At 37.4% G+C, this 19600-nt stretch overlaps 1 protein-coding gene across 4 annotated transcripts in view; it reads right to left on the bottom strand.

Moving 5' to 3' along the window:
- The window catches only part of XRRA1 (X-ray radiation resistance associated 1), a 139720-nt gene that overhangs the window by 41190 nt on the left and 78930 nt on the right, over positions 1-19600 (bottom strand). For all 4 annotated transcript variants that reach the window (XR_007952156.1, XM_051987108.1, XM_051987109.1 and 1 more), the window contains 2 exons: positions 17003-17074; positions 13145-13217 (listed from right to left, as the gene is read on the bottom strand). Coding sequence is in view for 3 of the 4 variants with exons in the window: in XM_051987108.1 (XP_051843068.1) it covers positions 13145-13217; positions 17003-17074 (145 nt within the window). In the remaining variant the exon portion in view is untranslated. The remainder of the gene's footprint in view (positions 1-13144; positions 13218-17002; positions 17075-19600) is intronic.

Below are 19600 nucleotides of genomic sequence, written 5' to 3'. Positions count from 1 at the left end.
AAAATTTAACTGTGTTTATTAGATTTTGTCTATTCTTATTCTTATTATTTTTGTTGAGGCAATTGGGGTTAAGTGACTTGCCCAGGATCATACAGTGTTAAATGTCTGAGGCCAGATTTGAACTCAGGTCTTCTTGACTTCAGGGATGGTGCTCTATCTACTGCACCACCTAGCTCTAGCCCCCTAGATTTTATCTTTTAAATCAGGAAAGTAGAATTGAACACTTTTAATATTTTTAGTAATAAGGAAAATAGTAAAGGAATATTCAAATCACTAGAATATGAACAGAATATTCAATTAATTGATGTTTTATGACTCTTTTGGATTTGTCCTAAAACTGCTATCTTTATACTCAGTGAGAAAGCTAATTTAGGAGTTAGAATATGTCAATCTTATTCCTGAGCAGATGCTAGCAATACACAACCTCACCTCTTAGATTGTGACAAAGTACTGTCCTAAGAAAAGGCAATGTTGATTTAAAAAATTCTCAACTGGGAGTCAGGAAACCTGGACTTTAGGTCTAGTTTTGTCAAAGATTTAATGTGTAAATTAAGCCTTCCTCTAGGCTTCAGTGTCTATCTGTAAAATCAGAAGAATTGTTTATAAGCATGGTGCTAGTTGTGGTTCTCAACCTGGTAATGACTTGATCTACCATATATGTCCCTAGTGCTCTATCTACTGCAATACCCATCTATCCAGCAGAAAGGTTAGGGCTAGATAATCATTGCGATTATAATTGAACCTATGGACATTGATGAAAAGATGAAATGAGACAGTATAAAGGGGGGAGGGAAGGAAGCCCAGGACAACGTCTTGAGGAATACCTATGGTTAACAGATATGACCTATATAATGAGGTAGCAAAGGAGATTGAGAAGGATTGGACAGACTGAAGGATTGGACAGACTGCTAGGAGAACAAGGAAAAAGCAATGTCATGAGAACCTAAATAAAAGAGAGTATCCAGGAGAAGAGAGTGATTAACAATGTCAGAGGTCAAAAAGAATGAAGGTTGTGAAGAGGCCACTGGATTTGCAATTAAATCATTGGTAACTTTAGAGAGAGCAGTTTGAGTTGAATAATGAAGTCAGAAAACAAACTACAGAGAATTTAGAAGAGAATAAAAAGAAAGGAAGTGAGGGCAATGAGTGAAGACAGATTTTTCAAGAAGTTTAGCCATGAAAGAGTTAGGAAGATATAAGATGATAGCCAGGGAGCAATCCATTGATGAAGATGGGATAGAATGGGGTCACTTGTTTGCCTTGGCAAGGAGAAGGATCACCTCTTCATTAAAGTCTGAAGTGAAGGAAGATATAGTGGGTGAAGACATCTGAGTGATGTGATTTGACAAATAGAGGGAGAGAGAGACTCTGAGAGATTTTTTTTTAGTAAAGGATGAGGTGATATTCTCAGCTAAGAGAATTAGGGGAAGTGTTACATAGGAGATCTGAGAAATGAGGAAAAGGTTTAGAAATGTCACTGTGGTGAATGGGATAAAGCAACCATCAAGGAGGGTAAAAGGATTGCCTTTTTGCAGTGAAAATCTAGTGGAGATTCCATAACATAAACCTGTAATTGATCCAGATAGCATTATTTTGGGATTTTCTCCAGTTCTGTTCAGTAGCATGTGAATAATATTAAGGACTGTGGAAGGTGTGAGTAATCCAATGTAGGGGTTTGTTAGGGCATGATTAGCAAAAGAATAAGGGGCAAAAAGACTCCAGTAGAGAGTATAGTGTAGATTTGACTTACTTCACCAAAGGTTTAAGATAATAAAGGGGAAAGAACAATGTAGGGGACTACAAGTATCTGATAAATATTTGAGGGATGAAGGAATTGGAAGTCTCAGTGAGGACAAAAGCAGGATGAGGGATTATAAATCAGAAGAAAAGATAAAATGATGATTATGACCAGATAAAGGAATTGTAGAATTAATCAACACAGAAGTAGAACACTGGTGAATGATGGCAAAATTAAGAGTAAAACTATTTCTTTTTGTACCAAAGTGGAGGGGCAGATCATGGGAAATGAGTAAATTGAAGAACTGGGAAGTGACAATGTTTGAAAGAGTATTTATAGGTATATTGGAAATAGTTGGGGTAGAGATAAAGACATGTCTAGCATTGAATTCATTGAGAAAGGAATGACAGCGTTCTGGATAGTATGTACCAGATTCGTGATTGGGTGATAAAATTCTATTGACTGAACCTCAAGGAAGGAGAGATAACTAAGTAATGTTGACAGTGAGAGAGTAAGGAATTAGAAATGAGAAACAAATGTTGTTGTTCTGCCTCCTTAGCCAATGAGTTGGGAGAGAGGGTGTTATGGGTGAAAAGTAAAAAATATTGGAAATAGTGGCCAGAGTGTCAGGGTCATCAGGAGGAACTCAGGTCTCAGAAGCAGAAGAAAGGGAAAAGGTTTAAGGTGAAAGGAAGTTTGTTAGTCATGGGACAGACAATCCAGAGAGCATGGTTAAAGAGTCAAGAGAGATACGCAGTGGAACATCTCATAGGGTTGAGTTAAAGAGGGGGTTGTTTATCCTTAGTTTCCCAAGAGAATCAATGACATCAGGAGAATGACATCCTTACAAGGAGAATGAACCTTGTAAGTGGATTGGATTTAAGGGAGGCAGGGCTGCACAAAGTCATCAGCCTCCTTCTCCTCAGAGTACTGGAAGTCTATGGTAAGACAACTGGCTATGGCCCTTGAGGAGGGTGAAGTAAAAGAGAAGGCAGTGGGAGGTTGGAAATGGGATTTTTACAGTGATATCCAGGGGTTTCGAATCACTAGAGGGATGGGTGTGTGTGTGTGTAGTGGTGGATTATGATGGGATTGGAGTATGTAAACCACTGAAGAATGAATCCATACGGAGTAGTAATGGCTAAAAAAAAGCTCCTCCCTTGAGGTGCATGCAACCAGGCAGTGATACTGCATCCTTTGAAGCCCAAGCTTTTCACCTCAGAGCGACCAGCAACAAATAAAGGTATGGTTTGGGAGGGTCAAGAAAGGAGGTAGGTCCGGTAATTATAGGCAGATATGATCCAAGAAAAGTCTCTGGAGAATGGAAAAGGCCTTGAGGTGAACTTAGGGGCCACTTTGGGGCAGTGGATGATAGAAGAGACTATATTCCAGGCATAGGGGACAGCCAATACAAAGACCAGTCAAACAGGTAGGAAGGGGACAGCATAAAACAGTGTCATCAAAAGCCGGAAAAGGAAATATCCAGGGGTAAAGAGAAATCAACCATATCAAATGCTATAAGGAGGTCAAGAAGACAACTAAAAAGAGGTCTTTGTATTAGTTAGACAAGAAATCATTGGTAACTTTGGAGAGAGCAATTTCAGTTGACTGATGAGACAAAACTAGATTATAAAAATAAAAGAGACAGGAGGGATTGAATGTAATTTTTTTTAACTAAAAAGATTGAGAAAGAGAAGAGATATATAGGAAAATAAAAGGAATGGTAAGATTAAGTGAGGGTATTTTAAAGATGGGGAGCTTTGGATTTGTGTTTAGGAAGTTGGGAAGAAAGCACTCAATAGAGAGAGATGAAAGATTAGTGAGACAGAGGAGATGATTGAGTAGGCAAGATGCTGGAGAAACTGGGAGGGGATAGGATCAAGGATACACAAAGAAGAGTTGACTTTGACAAGATTAATCACCTCTTTACCAGAGACCAGAACAAAGGATGAAATTCTTGGAGTTGATATTAAGGGGCTGTGAGATGGGGATAAGAAAAGAAGAACTCTTGAAGAATGATTTCGATTTTTTAAATTTTTAAAAAATTTAAAAAAAGTGAGGACCTAGCCTGAGAGGGTAGAACATGAAGAGGGGAAAGGGAATAAACATCTATTAAGCAACAAATATATGTCAGGCACTTTGCAAATATCTTCATTTGATCCTCACAACAATCTTGAGTGCTGTTATTATCCTCATTTTACAGTTGAAAAAAGTATATAAAGAAGATTGGGGTGAAGTGATTTGTTTAGGATGACATATCTAGTCTTCCTGATTCTGAGTCCATAGCTGCCAAGGAGGCAATGTTTCAGGAGATTTGAATGAGCCAGATTTCAGAATTCTTCATCATGGAAGTTGAATATGTGAGTGATACAAGATCAAGGAGTGACTGAGTAGAATTGGGAACTGAGTAGACTGAGGAATTTAGAAATTAGGGTATTAGAAAGAAACTTAATACATAAATTGAAGTCTATTAATATGAATACAAAAGTTGGCATGAAGAGGGAGTTTGTGAACTAGTCACTAGTCTCACTGAGAAAGGAAAATGAATGTTTTGGGGATTGGTAGATAACAGCTACAGTATCTGGACTGTATGATGCTTAGATAGCATGAACCTCAATAGAGGAGAGATTGTTGAATGATGACAGCTTATTTTAAAAGAATGACAGTTCAGATTTCTAGTTTTACAGATAACAAATTGAGAATCAAAAAAGTTGGGACATGCCCAAAGTAAAAAGGCGGCATAGCTAGGATTCAAATCTAAATCTCCTGATTTTTAGTTTAGTGTTCTTCTCATTATTGATCATGTTTGTATTTAGTCCTTCTCCCCAGAGAGTCTTGCAGAACTCCAAATATGGAAAGAATAGTCATGCTTTCAGTCTTGGAGTAAATCAGGGCTAAGTTTTCCTCAAGGAATCAAATTCAGTTTTTCCTTATGAATGGGCTATAAAAGCATAACTCAAATGGGTATATCTATGTATATGTATGTATGTATGTATATCTAATCTCTTTATCTAACTACACAAACATACTTTCCCCCAAGTCCAAAAATAACTGGCACATGGTGTTCCCAAACTATCCTTTCCTTATTGTTGATAGAAGTTATTTGAAGTATTTTCAAAATTGTGAAATCTTGAAATGGACTTGTACAAAGTACCCTTCAAGGGGAAGGGCAAGGAATATGAACGATTATGATGCTGCCATGAGGACTTAGGCAGTAATGTTGCCTGAACCAGCACCAATATCAACATTCTCTTGGTTCAGACCTGCTCATTAATTTCACTCAATCAGCAAACCAAGACTTGAGGCTTCCCTTAGACTATAAACAAGAACTCTGAGGAAGTGAATGATGGTGGGTATATGTAAACATATGGTCCTACACTGAAAGATCAATTCACTTTATAATGATATAGACCTCCCCCCCTTTTTTTTATACAGATTGTATAGCTTTAAGGAAAAATGGCAGTGAACAGTCAGGACCATGCAGATGATGTCAAGAGAAGATGTGATGATCTTTAGCCCTGTAAGTAGATCCTTTTATTTTGAACTCAACTCTTATCCAATATCATCAACTCACAGCTGAGGTCCAGAGGAGAAAATGATTTGTCTAAGGTCCACACAAGTTAGTAACAAGAACTCTTCAGTTCTATTCTACTGCATCATTCTTCCTTGTTCTAGCTGTGTCACCCTGAACAAGTTACTTAGCCTCTGTTTGCCTCATTTTCCTTATCTGTAAAATGGATATTACAGCACCCACATCGTAGGATTGTCATGAGGATCAAATGATCTAAGAATTGTAAAATGCTTAGTTCAGTACCTGGCACATAATAAGTACTATATAAATATTAGCTATTAGTATTATTATTGTTGTTCTTCTTAGATACAAGGCTTTACTCAGTCCAACATGTTATTTCATTCTTATGGAGAACCCTTATCTTAGAGCTTGTGACAATGCTCCCTGGATCACTGAGAAATGACTTGCCCATCCATGGTCAGGCCTCTAGTCAGAGGCAAGACTTGAACCCATATTTTCCTGACTGCCAGGCCATGTCTCACAAACTTTTAACCTCCTACACCATACATCTCAAACCTGGTCAGAGCAAGTGCTTGAAAAGGAATTGTGGAATTGAATTGAATTGAAATGAACTCACTGACCACTTCATGATGAGGAGAAAGTCTTTGCAAAGCCCATCAGTTCTGATACTGGTTATTCTGATTTACTTTTTTTGTTACTGTTAGTACTGAGAAGGTGGGGAAAGCTGCAAGGCCCAGGGGTAGACCAGGATTCAGGGGCATGTTCAATTCTGCAAGGATACTCTGAGTGTCTGTGAACAACTGAAGCTAGTGGTGGCTCACTGCCCTGGCATTTCCACCACAGTATTTAGGGGGGAAAGATAATAAGAGGAGCTGTAGAATACTGGACTAAACCATCCCATAGATAATGGTGAACAGAGGGCCTGGGATTAGTGTAAGGCAAAGACCAGTGGGGACACTGCACAGCTTACTTGGCCACAATGCTGAGACTTATTGCTTCACCTAATGCAGATGGTCAGGTGTCATGGAATTAGAGCGGTAGTCAGTCAACACTACCATTTTGCAAATAGGGAAACTAAGCTTGGAGAAGGGAAGTGACTTTCTAGAAATAACGCAGGTAGCAGGTAGCAAACAGAGGGTTTAAACCCAGGTCCACTCATCCTAAATGCAATGTTTTTTCTGTTTATTTCTGGTACTGGTTCATGTCAAAAATTGAAATCAGTTTCCCAGATGAGATATCATGGAAAGTCAGTAGTTCTAGATACAGCAAAAGAGCATCAGATTGCATGAATCACTTCATCTAGTTCAACTCACATCTGAATGAGAATTCCTTCTGCAACAATCAAAGGAAAAAAATGTCATTTAGCTTCGACTTGAAGATTTCCAATGAGAGGGAGGCTTTCCTGGAGCAACCTATTCTACTTTTCCATAGTTTTAATTAGGAAGTTTTTCTTTCCACCAAACTTAAGTCTGCCTCAATTTGCAACCTTTGCCCATTGCTCCTGGAGTCAAAGCCTAATCCGTCCTCTATGTGAGACCTTAAGCCCTTAAAGGAACTTATCTTGTCTTCCTAAGACTTCTCTTTTCCAGGGTAAACATCCCTGGTTCTTTCGATTGATTTTCATAAAACATGGTCTTGAGATTATTTACCATTTCGGTGGACCTTCTCTGGATTTTCTTCACCATATCAATATCTTTCCTCAAGGGAAGTGCTCAGAGTTGAACATAATATACCAGATGTATCTGACCAGAGAAAACTACAGCAGGATTACCTTTTTATACGCAGAAGATGCACTCTCTTAATAGAGCCCAAGATCATGTGAGATCATGCCATATCATACTGTGTACTCATAGTGAGTTTGTAATCCATTAAAACTCCCAGATCTTTTTCTTGTCAGAAGAAGGTCTTTTAATTATTGTATAGTTATATCATTAAAGTCTATCTTGTACTTAAGAAATCATTATCTTGAACCTGTATGTCTTTAAACTTATTCCAATTAAATGTCATATTATGAGTCAGCATAATTTTCTAGCTTATCTGTTATCTAGTGTGTTAATTACTTTTCCTAGATTTGTATGATTTGCATAGTTTATTAATTTTCTACATATCCTTTTACCAAGTCATGGGTAAAAATATTAGCCAGCATAGAGTCAATCATAGATTCCCTCCAAGGCACTTCCTAATAAACCTCATTTTAAGATGAAATCAACCAATTCTAAATCCATTTAATTGTACTTCTGCCAAATCTTTCTTTCTTAATCTCTCCCACAAAAATAGCATGAGAGACCTCAATGCTTTGGTAAATACATGGACAAACTAAATTTATAAAATTCTTCTAATCTACCAGTTTGGTAATACTGTCAAAGAAATAAAATTATTCTGGCATTGCATGTTCTTGCTGAAACAATGCTGGATCTTTGTGATTGAAGCTTCCTTTTCTAAATGTTTACCAACCATCTCATTAATATGTTCTAGAATTTTCCCAGAAATCAGAGTCAAATTTCTTGGACTGTAGTTTCAGATTCCAATCTTTGTCCTTTTTTTTTTTTTTAACCTCCCCACATTAGAACAACATTTGTCTTGTTCTAATAATGTTGTACTTCTCCTGTTCTCTAAGATCTTTCAAATATTACTGACTGGTTCAACAATCACTTCCAATAAACAATTCTTTTAATACCCAAGGATATGTGGTTCATCTGGCACAGGTGACTTGAATTTATCAAGAACAACTTAAAATTCTCTTATTACTTCCTTACTTAGATCTTTCCAGCCCAAAGATCATTCTTGGTATAGAAAACAAAAACAAAAGCAGAATGGAGCAAATCTTCTCGCTGTCATAAGTTATCATTGTCCCATTCACCTTTCTTGTTCTGCTTTTCCCCTAAGAAATCTTTTTAGTTGTTGTCATCCTTTCCTTACCTTGCCATCTTCCATTTGATTCCAAGTATTTGCACTCCTGGCATTATTCTAACAGGATAAGAATGCTTTCATGTTCTTCTGCTTGTTATTTATCATTTTTCATTTTCCGTATTAATATTTTAAGCATCTAAATTAGTTGGCAAGTTCTCTTTGTGTTTATATAGGCCTGTTCAAATAGTTTCTCTTATTATATTCCCCATATAGAACATTCTAGTTCTTGCCTCTTTAGCTTTACCCAGACTAAAATAATCTTCCCATCCATCTCTGCCTCTTGGAATCCCTGGTTCTCTTCAAGGCAAAATTCAACTACCATCTTCTTCAAAAGATCTTTTCTGGATGAATGTTGAACACTATCTTTGCATGTATTTTGAAAATAAAAAGCTATTTTTTTAAAAAAAGATCTTTCCTGGGTCCAATAATTGTTGGCACTCTTCCTTTATGAATTAACTGGACAGTTATGTACATATATATTTATGTATTCCTGAATAGACTATAGTCCCCTAGAAGAAAGTAAGCTTACTGAGGGCAAGGATTGCTCCACTTCTGCATCCCTGACACCTAACACAGTGCCTGGCAAAACAACAGGTGTTTAATAAGTGCTTATTGATTGCTTTCTCATCCACATTATTTTGCTTTGAGTCTTTATAATTTAATTCATGAAAGTATCCCAATTTCCTGGACTTTCACTGTACAATTTTAACTCCTGGTATCCTACCTATCCTTCCATTGAGCTCTTTGAAATTATAGGCTCTAAGGGAGAATAGTCATTTCACAGAATTTCTATTATTTCTACTCCTGCAAGCAATTCTTTTTTTTAACTAGTGATAATCATGTCTAGAATTGTTGGTACCTCCACCTTTTAAATAATGAAATTACCATTAAAACAAATCAAGAATTTATTAACTCCTTTGGGGAGAGAGAGAGAGAGAGAGAGAGAGAGAGAGAGAGAGAGAGAGAGAGAAAAGAGGGAAGGAGAGCTCAGTAAATGTATAGACTATTGAAATCCCCATTACTCATTCTTTCCTCTATGCCACACTTGTGCTTTTTTATCTTGAACTCCTTATGTATTTTTTCCTCTGTCCAGGTGGTCCGTAGCATATTCCCATGATAAAAATATTTGTTTCTTCTTCTAATGATCTTTATTCAAATGATCTTAACCATACTTTGCCTAACTGTAGTTCTGGATTTCCTCTTAATTATATAATGTTAGTCCCACCATATCTCCACTTTTACTTATTCAATTCTTCTTAAATAAAGTATGTACCTATGAGACACATGCCAGGTATGAGTTTCATTCTATCAAACCTTAATAAAATATATGATATCAAATGTATCTCCTTATGGTAGGACCTCTAGTTCTCTCTGCTTCCCTAATATCTAAGCTTTTAAACATAAATTTTTGAGGCAATGAGTTTTACTAGTGATTATTTTCTTAGGATTGTGCTTCTTATGAGCTTCTTATGTCTCAATGCCTATTTTTTCTTCATTGTAGATTTCTTCTATGGTATGTAACTTGATGGAGATACACACACAAAGATATACATATACATATTATATACAGATATATGTATATAGATATAGTGTCCTTCCTCTCCAATCTTTTTAAATTTAAAGTGCCTTTGATTAGATTTGCAAGACAGAAGATACATTTTTTTCCCTGTAAGACTCCATCCTGACCATGAATCTGCATTCCTATATATTAACCCTATGTTTCAGTAATCCATATCTTGTTCTCAGACAGTGTCTTCTTAACCAACTCTTTACCTTTCAGATTAGTTTTTCTTTTGCCTTCAGTGAATAACAGTAATGAAAACACAACTTGTGCCCCTAAGGACTTCAGTTCTTGCCCAAGACTACAAAATTTTTTGGCAATTAATTCTAAATTCTTTCTGGCAGTACTATTTGTACCCATATGAATCACAAGAAGTGGGGAGATTTGTTTTTGACAAGTTCCCTGTTATCTCTTGGATACATTCCCTAGGAACATGTCAGGCCTCCTAAGTACCATTAGCTGGTGGTCACCAATCATCACTACTCTCATCTTTGTCTAATCTTTACACTTCTGTATCCTGGAGCCAAGCTGAATATATCTAGCCACTCTTCCATATAACAAACCTTCCAAATACTCAAAGATTTTATTATGTCTCTTGACCTTTTCTTTTCCCCAAGATAAACATTTCCAGTACCCTCAACTGATCCTTGTATGGCATGATATTGAGATCCATTTTTTAAAACCATTCTGGTTCTCTATCTCTCAATGTTCTCTGGATTGTCAGTGACCGTCTAAAATATCATGTCCATAACTCAATATACTAATTCCATATGGGTCCAATCAGTGCAGAATACAATGGGATAATCAACTCCTTTATACTCTCTATACTTTCTATTAATTCGGTCCAAGACCATATTAGCTAGATGCTATCTTTATTCCATGTCATATTAGATATAAGCAATATTTCATTGTTGACTCACACTGAGTACAATTCATAAAGACCTCTGTATCTTTTTTTCAAATGCACTTTTACCTCACCTTACCTCCCCCATCTTGAACATATAAAATTGGTCTTTTGAATTGAAATGAACATCTTAGTCTTTATTCCTAATATATCATTTCATAATTTCATGGTTTCTTTTTAGTAGGATGGCTCAGTGCTCTATCTAGTCAATGATCTTTCAGATTCAGAATTTGTCATTCAGTATTATCATTCCCAGCCTTGTATCATCTGCCATTTTGATGAATATGCCATCCATTCAACCTGAATGCAAAGTCTGAAGCTCAACCTGGGACTTGTCAAAGTTATTGATAAAAATGTTAATTACATTTTTGTGGAGATGTTTAGCAGGGGTGCTCAGGGAGCTTTGCTATTTTTATCAATGACTTGGTTAAAACACTAGAGAAGCTTCCTGAGACAAACCATTATTTTAATGATCCCCAGTGTTTTTCTGTGGATGTTTTTATATTTCAGGTGCTATTATAAACTCCTGATATGTATTTGGATCTTAGATTTGGTTACCCTATGATCTCTGTCTTGACTCTGTGTGACCACCAATTTACATTTCTCAATCAGAACTTGCAAAATGTCATCTTAATCACCAGTGGCAGTTGGACCATCCCTTCTAATGGGCAAAAATACTTCCCAGCTCTGAAATTCTATGTTCCAAAGTTTTTTTTTTCCAGATTTAACAATCTATGTTCCCATATCCCTGTCTATATCCCTATGTGCTAAGGTCATTGCTAACATTCTATATTTTTAAGTTCTTTCCATTGTGTTTCAAGGTCCCTTTCAGGGCTGACAGGCTGGGTTTCAAGGCTTGCTCTGACTTTGTGTTCCAAGAGTCCTTCCTACTCTGACATTCTATGTTCTTTCCATCTGTAGACATTTTGTGTTCTAAGGCCCTTTCCAGCTTTGATATTCTCTGCTTTAAGATTCCTTTGACTTCTGATAGCATATGTTCCAAGATCCCTTCCAGTTCTGAAATTCTGCTTACTAAGGTTCCTCCCAGCCCAAATCAGTAGTCTGTGAACTCTGTTGATACACACACACACACACACACACACACACACACACACACAACACATATGTACATACACTAAGGTGTCTGTGTATATAGCTATAGATATATAGATATAGATACACACACACATACATTAAGGTTCCTGTTCTGACATTCTATAGTTTAAAAGTTGTTCTTATACAGGTTTTCTGTTTTCCTTTCTCTTTGATTCTGAATATATCACTTCCCCCTCTAGGAGTATAATTCTCTCTTTTCTAGCTATACAAATCTTTGCTAACCTTTAAAATCCAAATAAGTCTTCCATAAAGCCTTCCAACACTATTCTGGTACATCTTTACCTCTTTTTCCCCCATTTAGTTCTCTAGTATTTGCCATTTGTATCATTTTACTTGAACATCATTTTGTACTGCTTTATGATATCTTTATTAGTATTTCAAACCGTTACTTATATTTGTATTGACTTTTCACAAAATCTAAAGCATACAAGTTCTTTGTATTCATGATTTCATTCTATCCTCACAACAATCCTATTAGGTACCAATAAAAGTATTATTATCCTCCTTTTATAGAAGAGGAAGCTAGAAGTTAGGGATATTAAGACCAAGGCACAGGATTATTAAATTTATGATCTTTTTTCCCCAAATATATAATGTCTGAAAGGACAAGACCTTTGTTTTATATATATATTTGTTTCTGCCATAGTCCCTAGCTCAAGACCTTGCATATGTTAATTGTCAATTAGATTTAATTCATAAAACATTTAAGTATCTACATGTAGAGCCCCATATTAGGCACTGAATCAAGCATGAAGAGACATTCTATTCTCTCATGGAGCTCCTGATAGTCATGGAAGGCAACAGATGCACTTATTTCAATGTATCAAAGGCCCACTAATTAAAATTGACATAAGATCTTCCTTCTGGTGATTCCAATCACAACCCTATGAATTGGGAAACTGAGAAAAATTTATGTCCAGGAGCTCTCTGTACTTAGCATCCTCAGATGATGGACGCCCATCCATTGCCAGGCCCACACTCAAAGCCTGCAAGAACTTGTATCCCTTTGGTACAATCTTCAAGAATCCAGGGTCACCTCTATACCATGATGGGATATCTGAGGAGGATGCAGGGCAGGGACACATATACCCATATTGCACACTAACTCACAGTAAGCAGGTAAAATGCAAACAAAGGTCTCTGCCATGTGGAAGAGGGAAGAAGGGACTGGGACCCCTGGGTAAGGATTCACTGAGAAGATGATATCTGAGGTGGGCTTTGGAGGAAAGGTAAAGTGTCACTAGGCAAGGTGTTGGTGGCAGTGGGGCAGGCTGTCCTGGCTCAGAGAACAGGGCGAGCAAAGGCCATTAGTAAGCAATAATTCGATCAGGACAGATGTGAGATGGTGTGGGACAGAGGCATTACTACCAGGAGACGACTTACCTAGAGGTAGCAAGTTTTCTGATGCATTAATAAAAATGACAGCGTCAAAGTGCCTGAAGTCCTTTTCCTTAGCCTAGAGGGGGAGGTGATGAGACAAAATAAAGCAAAATGAAGCATGGTATTATTTCTATTTCAGAAAAACTCAGTGGGCTTTATGGCAATGTTCTGTGGAAAACGTCTTATTAAGTATAGCAGAACTCTATTATGAAGCAATTTACTCTACCACAAATCTTTTTTTTTTTTTAATTTTATTTAATAATAACTTTGTATTGACAGAATCCATGCCAGGATAATTTTTACAGCATTATCCCTTGCAATCACTTATGTTTCGTTTTTTCCCCTCCCTCCCTCCTCCCCCCCCCCAGATGGCAAGCAGTCCTATATATGTTAAATATGTTGCAGTATATCCTAGATACAATACATATTTGCAGAACCGAACAATTCTCCCTCTGCACAACTCTACCACAAATCTAATTACTCTCCTAGTCACATCAGGTTCCCTGTGTACATAATTCTATAGAGGTCATTGCACTCTATATAAACCAGAAAGCCTGAAAAAGGTAGGAAATGGGCAGTTTTCTACTGACTGAAATTCTAGAGGGGCAGCATATAAAAGAAAAAATGCTAGACTGCTGGCTTTAAATCTTGACTCTGTCATTTATTACCTGTGGGACTGAGCAAATGAATCTCTTCTCCTTGGCTAGGCAAACCCTTTAAAGTCCTTCACAACACAATCTTTGCAATCTTCTTATTTTTAACATCCCCTTCCTCCCCATAATACTCTTCAATTTAGTGATGCTAGTGTGCTTGCTATTCCTCAGACAAGTCAACAAACATTTAAATGCCTACTATTTGCCAAACACTGTGCTAAATGCTGGGGGTGCAAAGAATGACAAAAGACAATCCCTGCTCTCATAGGAGTTCAGAGCCCAATGAGGGAGACAACATACACATACAGTGTGCAAATTAAATAAATTGGGAAAAAAGCAGCTGAGGAAAGGTACTACAGTGATGAGGGATTGGAGGAAAGTGCAGAAGGTGGGACTTCCATGTTCCTTTTTGCAACTCTCTTACTTCCTGACTCTGGATCATGGTACTGGTCATTTCCACACTCAGAATGTTCTCCTCCTCATTCTGCTTCCCTGGCTTCTTTGAAGACTGAACTCAAATCCTGCCTTCTGGAGACTTTTCCTGGTCCTCTTCCTCCTACCCAAATGCTAATGCCTTAACTTTGAAATCACCTTATATTTAGACAGCTTCTATTTATTTATATAGTTATTTATACATTGTTCCATTGGACTATGAGCACCTTAAGAGCAGAGGCTGGTTTTGCCTTTCCTTGTACACCTCAGAGTTTAGCACAGTATCTGGCACACATCAGCTACTTAGATTCTTTTGGCTAAAAACCAACAATCATCTCTGGGCCTCGGTATACTCAACTATCAAAATGTGGGGATTGAACTAAATAATCTGCAGAGTTCCTTTTGTCTCCAGATCTTAACATTTGGCCTTTTTTCCCTCCATTCTACTGCTTATTAGTTGGATGTCCTTAAGCAAATCCTTTAAGCTCCCCCTGAGTCTCAAGTTTTTTTAATCTGTAAAATGGGACTGTCAATTCTTGCATGACTGAATTATTTTGAGGAAATTATTTTTAAAATCTTAAAGCACTATAGAAATTTGAGCAATGGATCTACTGATCTTCTCTGAGTCTCAATTTCCTTATCTGAAATTGGGAATAACACTTTCACTACCTATCTCATAGGATTATTTTTAAAATCTCAGACAAGTCAATTAAATCTTTCTAAGTTTCAAGCTCTTTATCAATAAAAAATGATCATAATAATTCCTTTCATATTTATTTACTGGGTAAGACTATTGTGAGGATCAGATGAGATATATGAGAGGGACCTCTATAATGTGCTACATAGCTATGAAAGATTATTACATATTTGTCTAATGTTTAGCATCTGGTTGTTCTTGCCTCTCCCTTTTTCAAATGCAATTCAGCATCATACCAACCTGTTCCAATACACACCATAGTTCCAGAGTAGGGGTTATCAATCTGAGGTATACTTACTCCTAGGAAAATGACAAGTTTATCAAGGGAGGAGGAGGAATTATTTAGCAAATAAGTATATTAGCCTATTGAACTTAATTATTTCTCACATGCATTTGCATGAGAAATTCTAGAATTTATTCCCTTTCCTACTGAATAAAAAGAATGAGAAAATTTATAAAAAACTCAAGGATCACAGGGATGGAAAAAGATTAAGACTTCTTGTTCTAAAGCAGGTAATTGTGGATGAAGTTTCCTGCTCCCAGCTTTAGAAATAAATGAGAGCACTTAACAATTAGCCCAGTTTGAAAAAACCAATCTGGATCAATCTGAAAGCAAAATTTTCTTCAGTCTTTCTTTAACCACCTATTTCTAAATAATGGCTTGCTTTCTTTTCTCCAGCTTTTTCCTTGAAGTAATTAAGAGGGTACCGACCCAACAAGAATCACAGTATGAGAACTCTTGTCAATTTAGACATTTCTGTCCTAGCTAAAAATGCGTGGATTAAGAATAACAATAAACACATTTCTTAAGTACAAGATGGGGACAAGATGCTTAGCAATTTGTAAAAAATCTGGAGGTTCTGGTGGGCTGCAAACTCAAAGCTAGCAGTATGGCAGAATGTGGCAGATCAAAAAGCTAATGTCATCTTGGGCTGCATTTTGGGAAACTCACCTTCCAAGAATCAGGAGGTAATGAAAGCCTAATTGTAGCTTACCCTGGACAGAGCTCATTTGGAAGGTTGGTTCAGTTTAAAGACACTGATAAACTCAAGGAGCACTGGAGCAGAGGTACCAGGAAAGGTGGTGAAGGGTCTATCAGCTGAGAATGTTTAGTCAAGGGAAGATAAGACAGGGGGAACATGAGAGTTTTCTTTAAGTATTTCAAATTCTTTGTGTGGAAGGGAATTACACTTGCTTTAGTGGATCCTAGAAGGCAGAACCAGGAGTAGTTGGTAAAAAGCTGCAAAAAGGAAAATTTCAACTTGGAGTCAGGAAAAATTTCCTAACAATTAGAGCTATCTAAAAATGGAATGGGCTGCCTTAGGAGGCAGCAGGCCCCTTCTCCATGAAGGTATTCATGAAAGAGCTGCAGATTTTCTTATTGTTACTTAAGTTATTATTATTACTAAAACCTCTACAATTATTTCTATTGTTTTTATTTTTATGATTATTATTATTATAGCATTTCTTTGGGTTATGGACTGGGGCAGGTGCTTTCTTCTAAGAATTCTTTGATTCTGTGAAATGTTTTCATGTTGTCTCATTGGCTCCTCACAGTAGGGAGCTCTGGAAAAAATCAATCCTTAGCTTCATTTTATACAAGGGGTGGCTAGGTGATATAATGAATAGAATTCCAAGCCTGGAATCAGGAAGACTCATCTCTGTGAGTTCAAATGCAATCTCAAACACACACTAGCTGTTTGACTCTGGGTAAGTCATTTAATTCTATTTCCTCAGTTTCCTCATCTGTAAAATGAGCTGGAGAAGGAAATGGCAATCTGCTCCAGTATCTCTGCCAAGAAAAACCCAACCAGGATCGTGGAGAGTCAGACACAACTGAAAAACAACATTTTGCAGAAAAGGAAACTGAAGACTGGAGAGGGTATCTGGTGTGCTTAAGGAGTAAACAGTAGGCCCAGAATAGAACTCAGACTTCTCAAATCTTAGCCCACTACTCATTCTGGGGCACACAAATAGGTCCAGCCAAAGGAAGTTGCCAAAGGAGATAAACTACAGCATATTTCTCTTGGAATCAGAGTGTTGCCTTGGCAGAGCCTGCATGAAACAGATTCTACTTACTTTTGCAATCTTCTGGCCACTGATATTCACAGTACACAAATCTGTAGGTCTCTTTACAGAGTGGTGCTTCAGCTGAAAAAAAAAAAACAAAACAACAGCTCTTTTCATTTCTGCTCAGAACAACAAGAGAGCTCTTTATTCCAACTGCTACGCTGGAGGCCCTCCAAAATGCCAAATGTCCATGGGCAATGTCATCCAGCCCACAGCAGTGTACGGCACAGTCTTCTGGGGTGGTACAAAGGAAGGGATGCCAAATCCTCCCGGGCGGACATAGCAGGGATCTTAAAACACAGGCCACAGAATGTTAAAACTGAAAGATACCGTGGAGATCATTTAATCCCACCTTTTCAATACAGTTCAATTCCATTTACTGTAACAAATACTGGGGCAGCCACACAGACAAAAATGGAATATTCCCTGCCCTCAAGAAGCTCACTTTCTCTTGGAGAAATAGAATTTGAACACAGAAAAGTAATACAAACTAACTTCAGGAGGGAGAGTACTAACAATGGGGTGGATGAGGAAAGGCCTCACATGGGAAATACTGATTGCAGAACTATCTAGGAAGCTAGGCTTTCTAAAGGGAGGGCATGGGGGACAAAAGACATAGAGGTGGGGTGTAACATGTGCCAGTCTGAGGAACAAATACTGGGTCAATTTGGCTATGACATAAAATGCGTGGAAGGAAGTAGTATGAAATATGGAAAAGCAGTTGGGAATCAGGTTGCAGAGGGCCTTAAAATGTCTAGCCTAGAGCTTTATCTTTTATCCTAGACACAACAAGAGGTCCCAGAAAGTTTCTGAAGAGAGGAATGATATGATCAGACTTCTTGCCTCAGAAATCTGGTGGCCATGTTGAGAATGGATTGGGGAGGGGAGAAACTAGAGGCCTGCAGGCCAGTTGTAAACTACTGTATTTATCAATGCAATAGGTGATGAGGACCTGAGCTGGGATAGTGACAGCATGAGGGAAGAGAAAGTTTGCCATGATGAGGAATGTCATGGAAGGAGAACTGATAATTGATTTAGGGGATAAAGAAAAGAGAAGAACTGGGGATGGAGGACAGATCTCACAGCTCTGATCTTCTCTAATTGAAAATTTGAGCCTTCATAACTTCCCATCGTCTCACACCTATTTCTAATTAGGCTCTTGGGTTGGGATCTCCCCTCCTCCCCACTCTAATTCATCCTTGACACAGCTGCCAAAATAATATTTCTTAACCAAAAGTCAGACCATGTCACTTTTTAATTAAAGAATCTTCAGGACAAGTGTTTTTAACCTGGAGTCCATAGACCCCAAGAAGTTCATGGATAGATTTCAGAGGTTTCTGAATTTGCTTTTTTGATACTTTGATAACTGAATAACTATTTTAGTTGGTTTCCTTTTCATCCTACATATTTCAAAGCATTATTCGAGAAGGGGTGCATAGTTCTTCACAAGACTGATTGCCAAAAGGATTTTTTTTGTTATACATGTTAAAATATATATTAAATATATGTATTTTATGTATTTATTTATTTATATGTAAATATATTTATACAATTTTCTTGCTGCTCAAGAAAAATCAGATCAATTATACACAGCAACAAGAAGACTAAAGGATAAGATCTAGATTTAGGGAACCAAAATGAGATTAGGGTTTCTGGTGGTCAGGGAGTTAAATGATAAGGTCTAGTGTCAGGTTCGGGGTTCAGGGAACCAAATGGAGAGTTTTGGCATCTCCCTTCTGGGGGTGCAGAGATTCTCTGTAAAGGAATTTATATATGTGAAAACCTAGATTGATAAAAGAGATTTATTATAGGTATTGGGAAGTAAGAAATCCTTACAGAGAGGCATAAAGTCTCCTTAGGGAAATAAGTGGGGATAAAGAGAGGATGACACTAGAAAAGAATATTGCAGTGGGAAGAGGCCCTTGGCAGGGCAAGCATGGCATAGCTAACATGTTTGGAACCTCTGCAAAGAGAGGATTTTAGACTGGCTTTTTTATAATAGGAGCTTTAGCTACAAGCTGAAGGGAACTCATGGGTGAAGTTCTATGACCTGGGATTCAGCTTGAGCTGAATTTGAGTAGAATTCAATGAGTTTCTTCAATTCTGTAACATTGGAATTGATAACACAATGGAAATGTCTTGTTTGCTTTAATCTTGGGGGGGAGGGAGGGGAGAGAGTCCCTCACTGAAGCAGAGTTGAAGAAGATTTTCTCCTTCGAGGATTTTTAAGTTTTGGGTTCTCCTCTTCATTATGATGATCAATTCTAATGGTCGTGGTTCTCTTCAACAATGAGATGATTCAAACCAGTTCAAATTGTTCAGTGACTAAGAGAGCCATCTACACCCAGAGAGAGAACCATGGGAACAGAGTGTGGATCACAACATAGCATTCTCACTCTTTCTGTTTGCTTGCATTTTGTTTTCTTTCCCAGGTTTTTTTTCCTTCTTGATCAGATTTTTCTTGTGCAGCAAGATAACTATAAATATGTATATATATATATATATACTAGATATAACATATATTTTAACATATTTGACATGTATTGGACTATCTGCCATCTTGGGGAGGGGGTGGGAGGAAGGAGGGCATAATTTGGAATAGAAGGC

This window comes from Antechinus flavipes, chromosome 3, assembly GCF_016432865.1.
Source record: "Antechinus flavipes isolate AdamAnt ecotype Samford, QLD, Australia chromosome 3, AdamAnt_v2, whole genome shotgun sequence".
Classification (NCBI taxonomy): Eukaryota; Metazoa; Chordata; class Mammalia; order Dasyuromorphia; family Dasyuridae; genus Antechinus; species Antechinus flavipes.
This window is presented reverse-complemented; position numbering and strand designations above follow the sequence as displayed.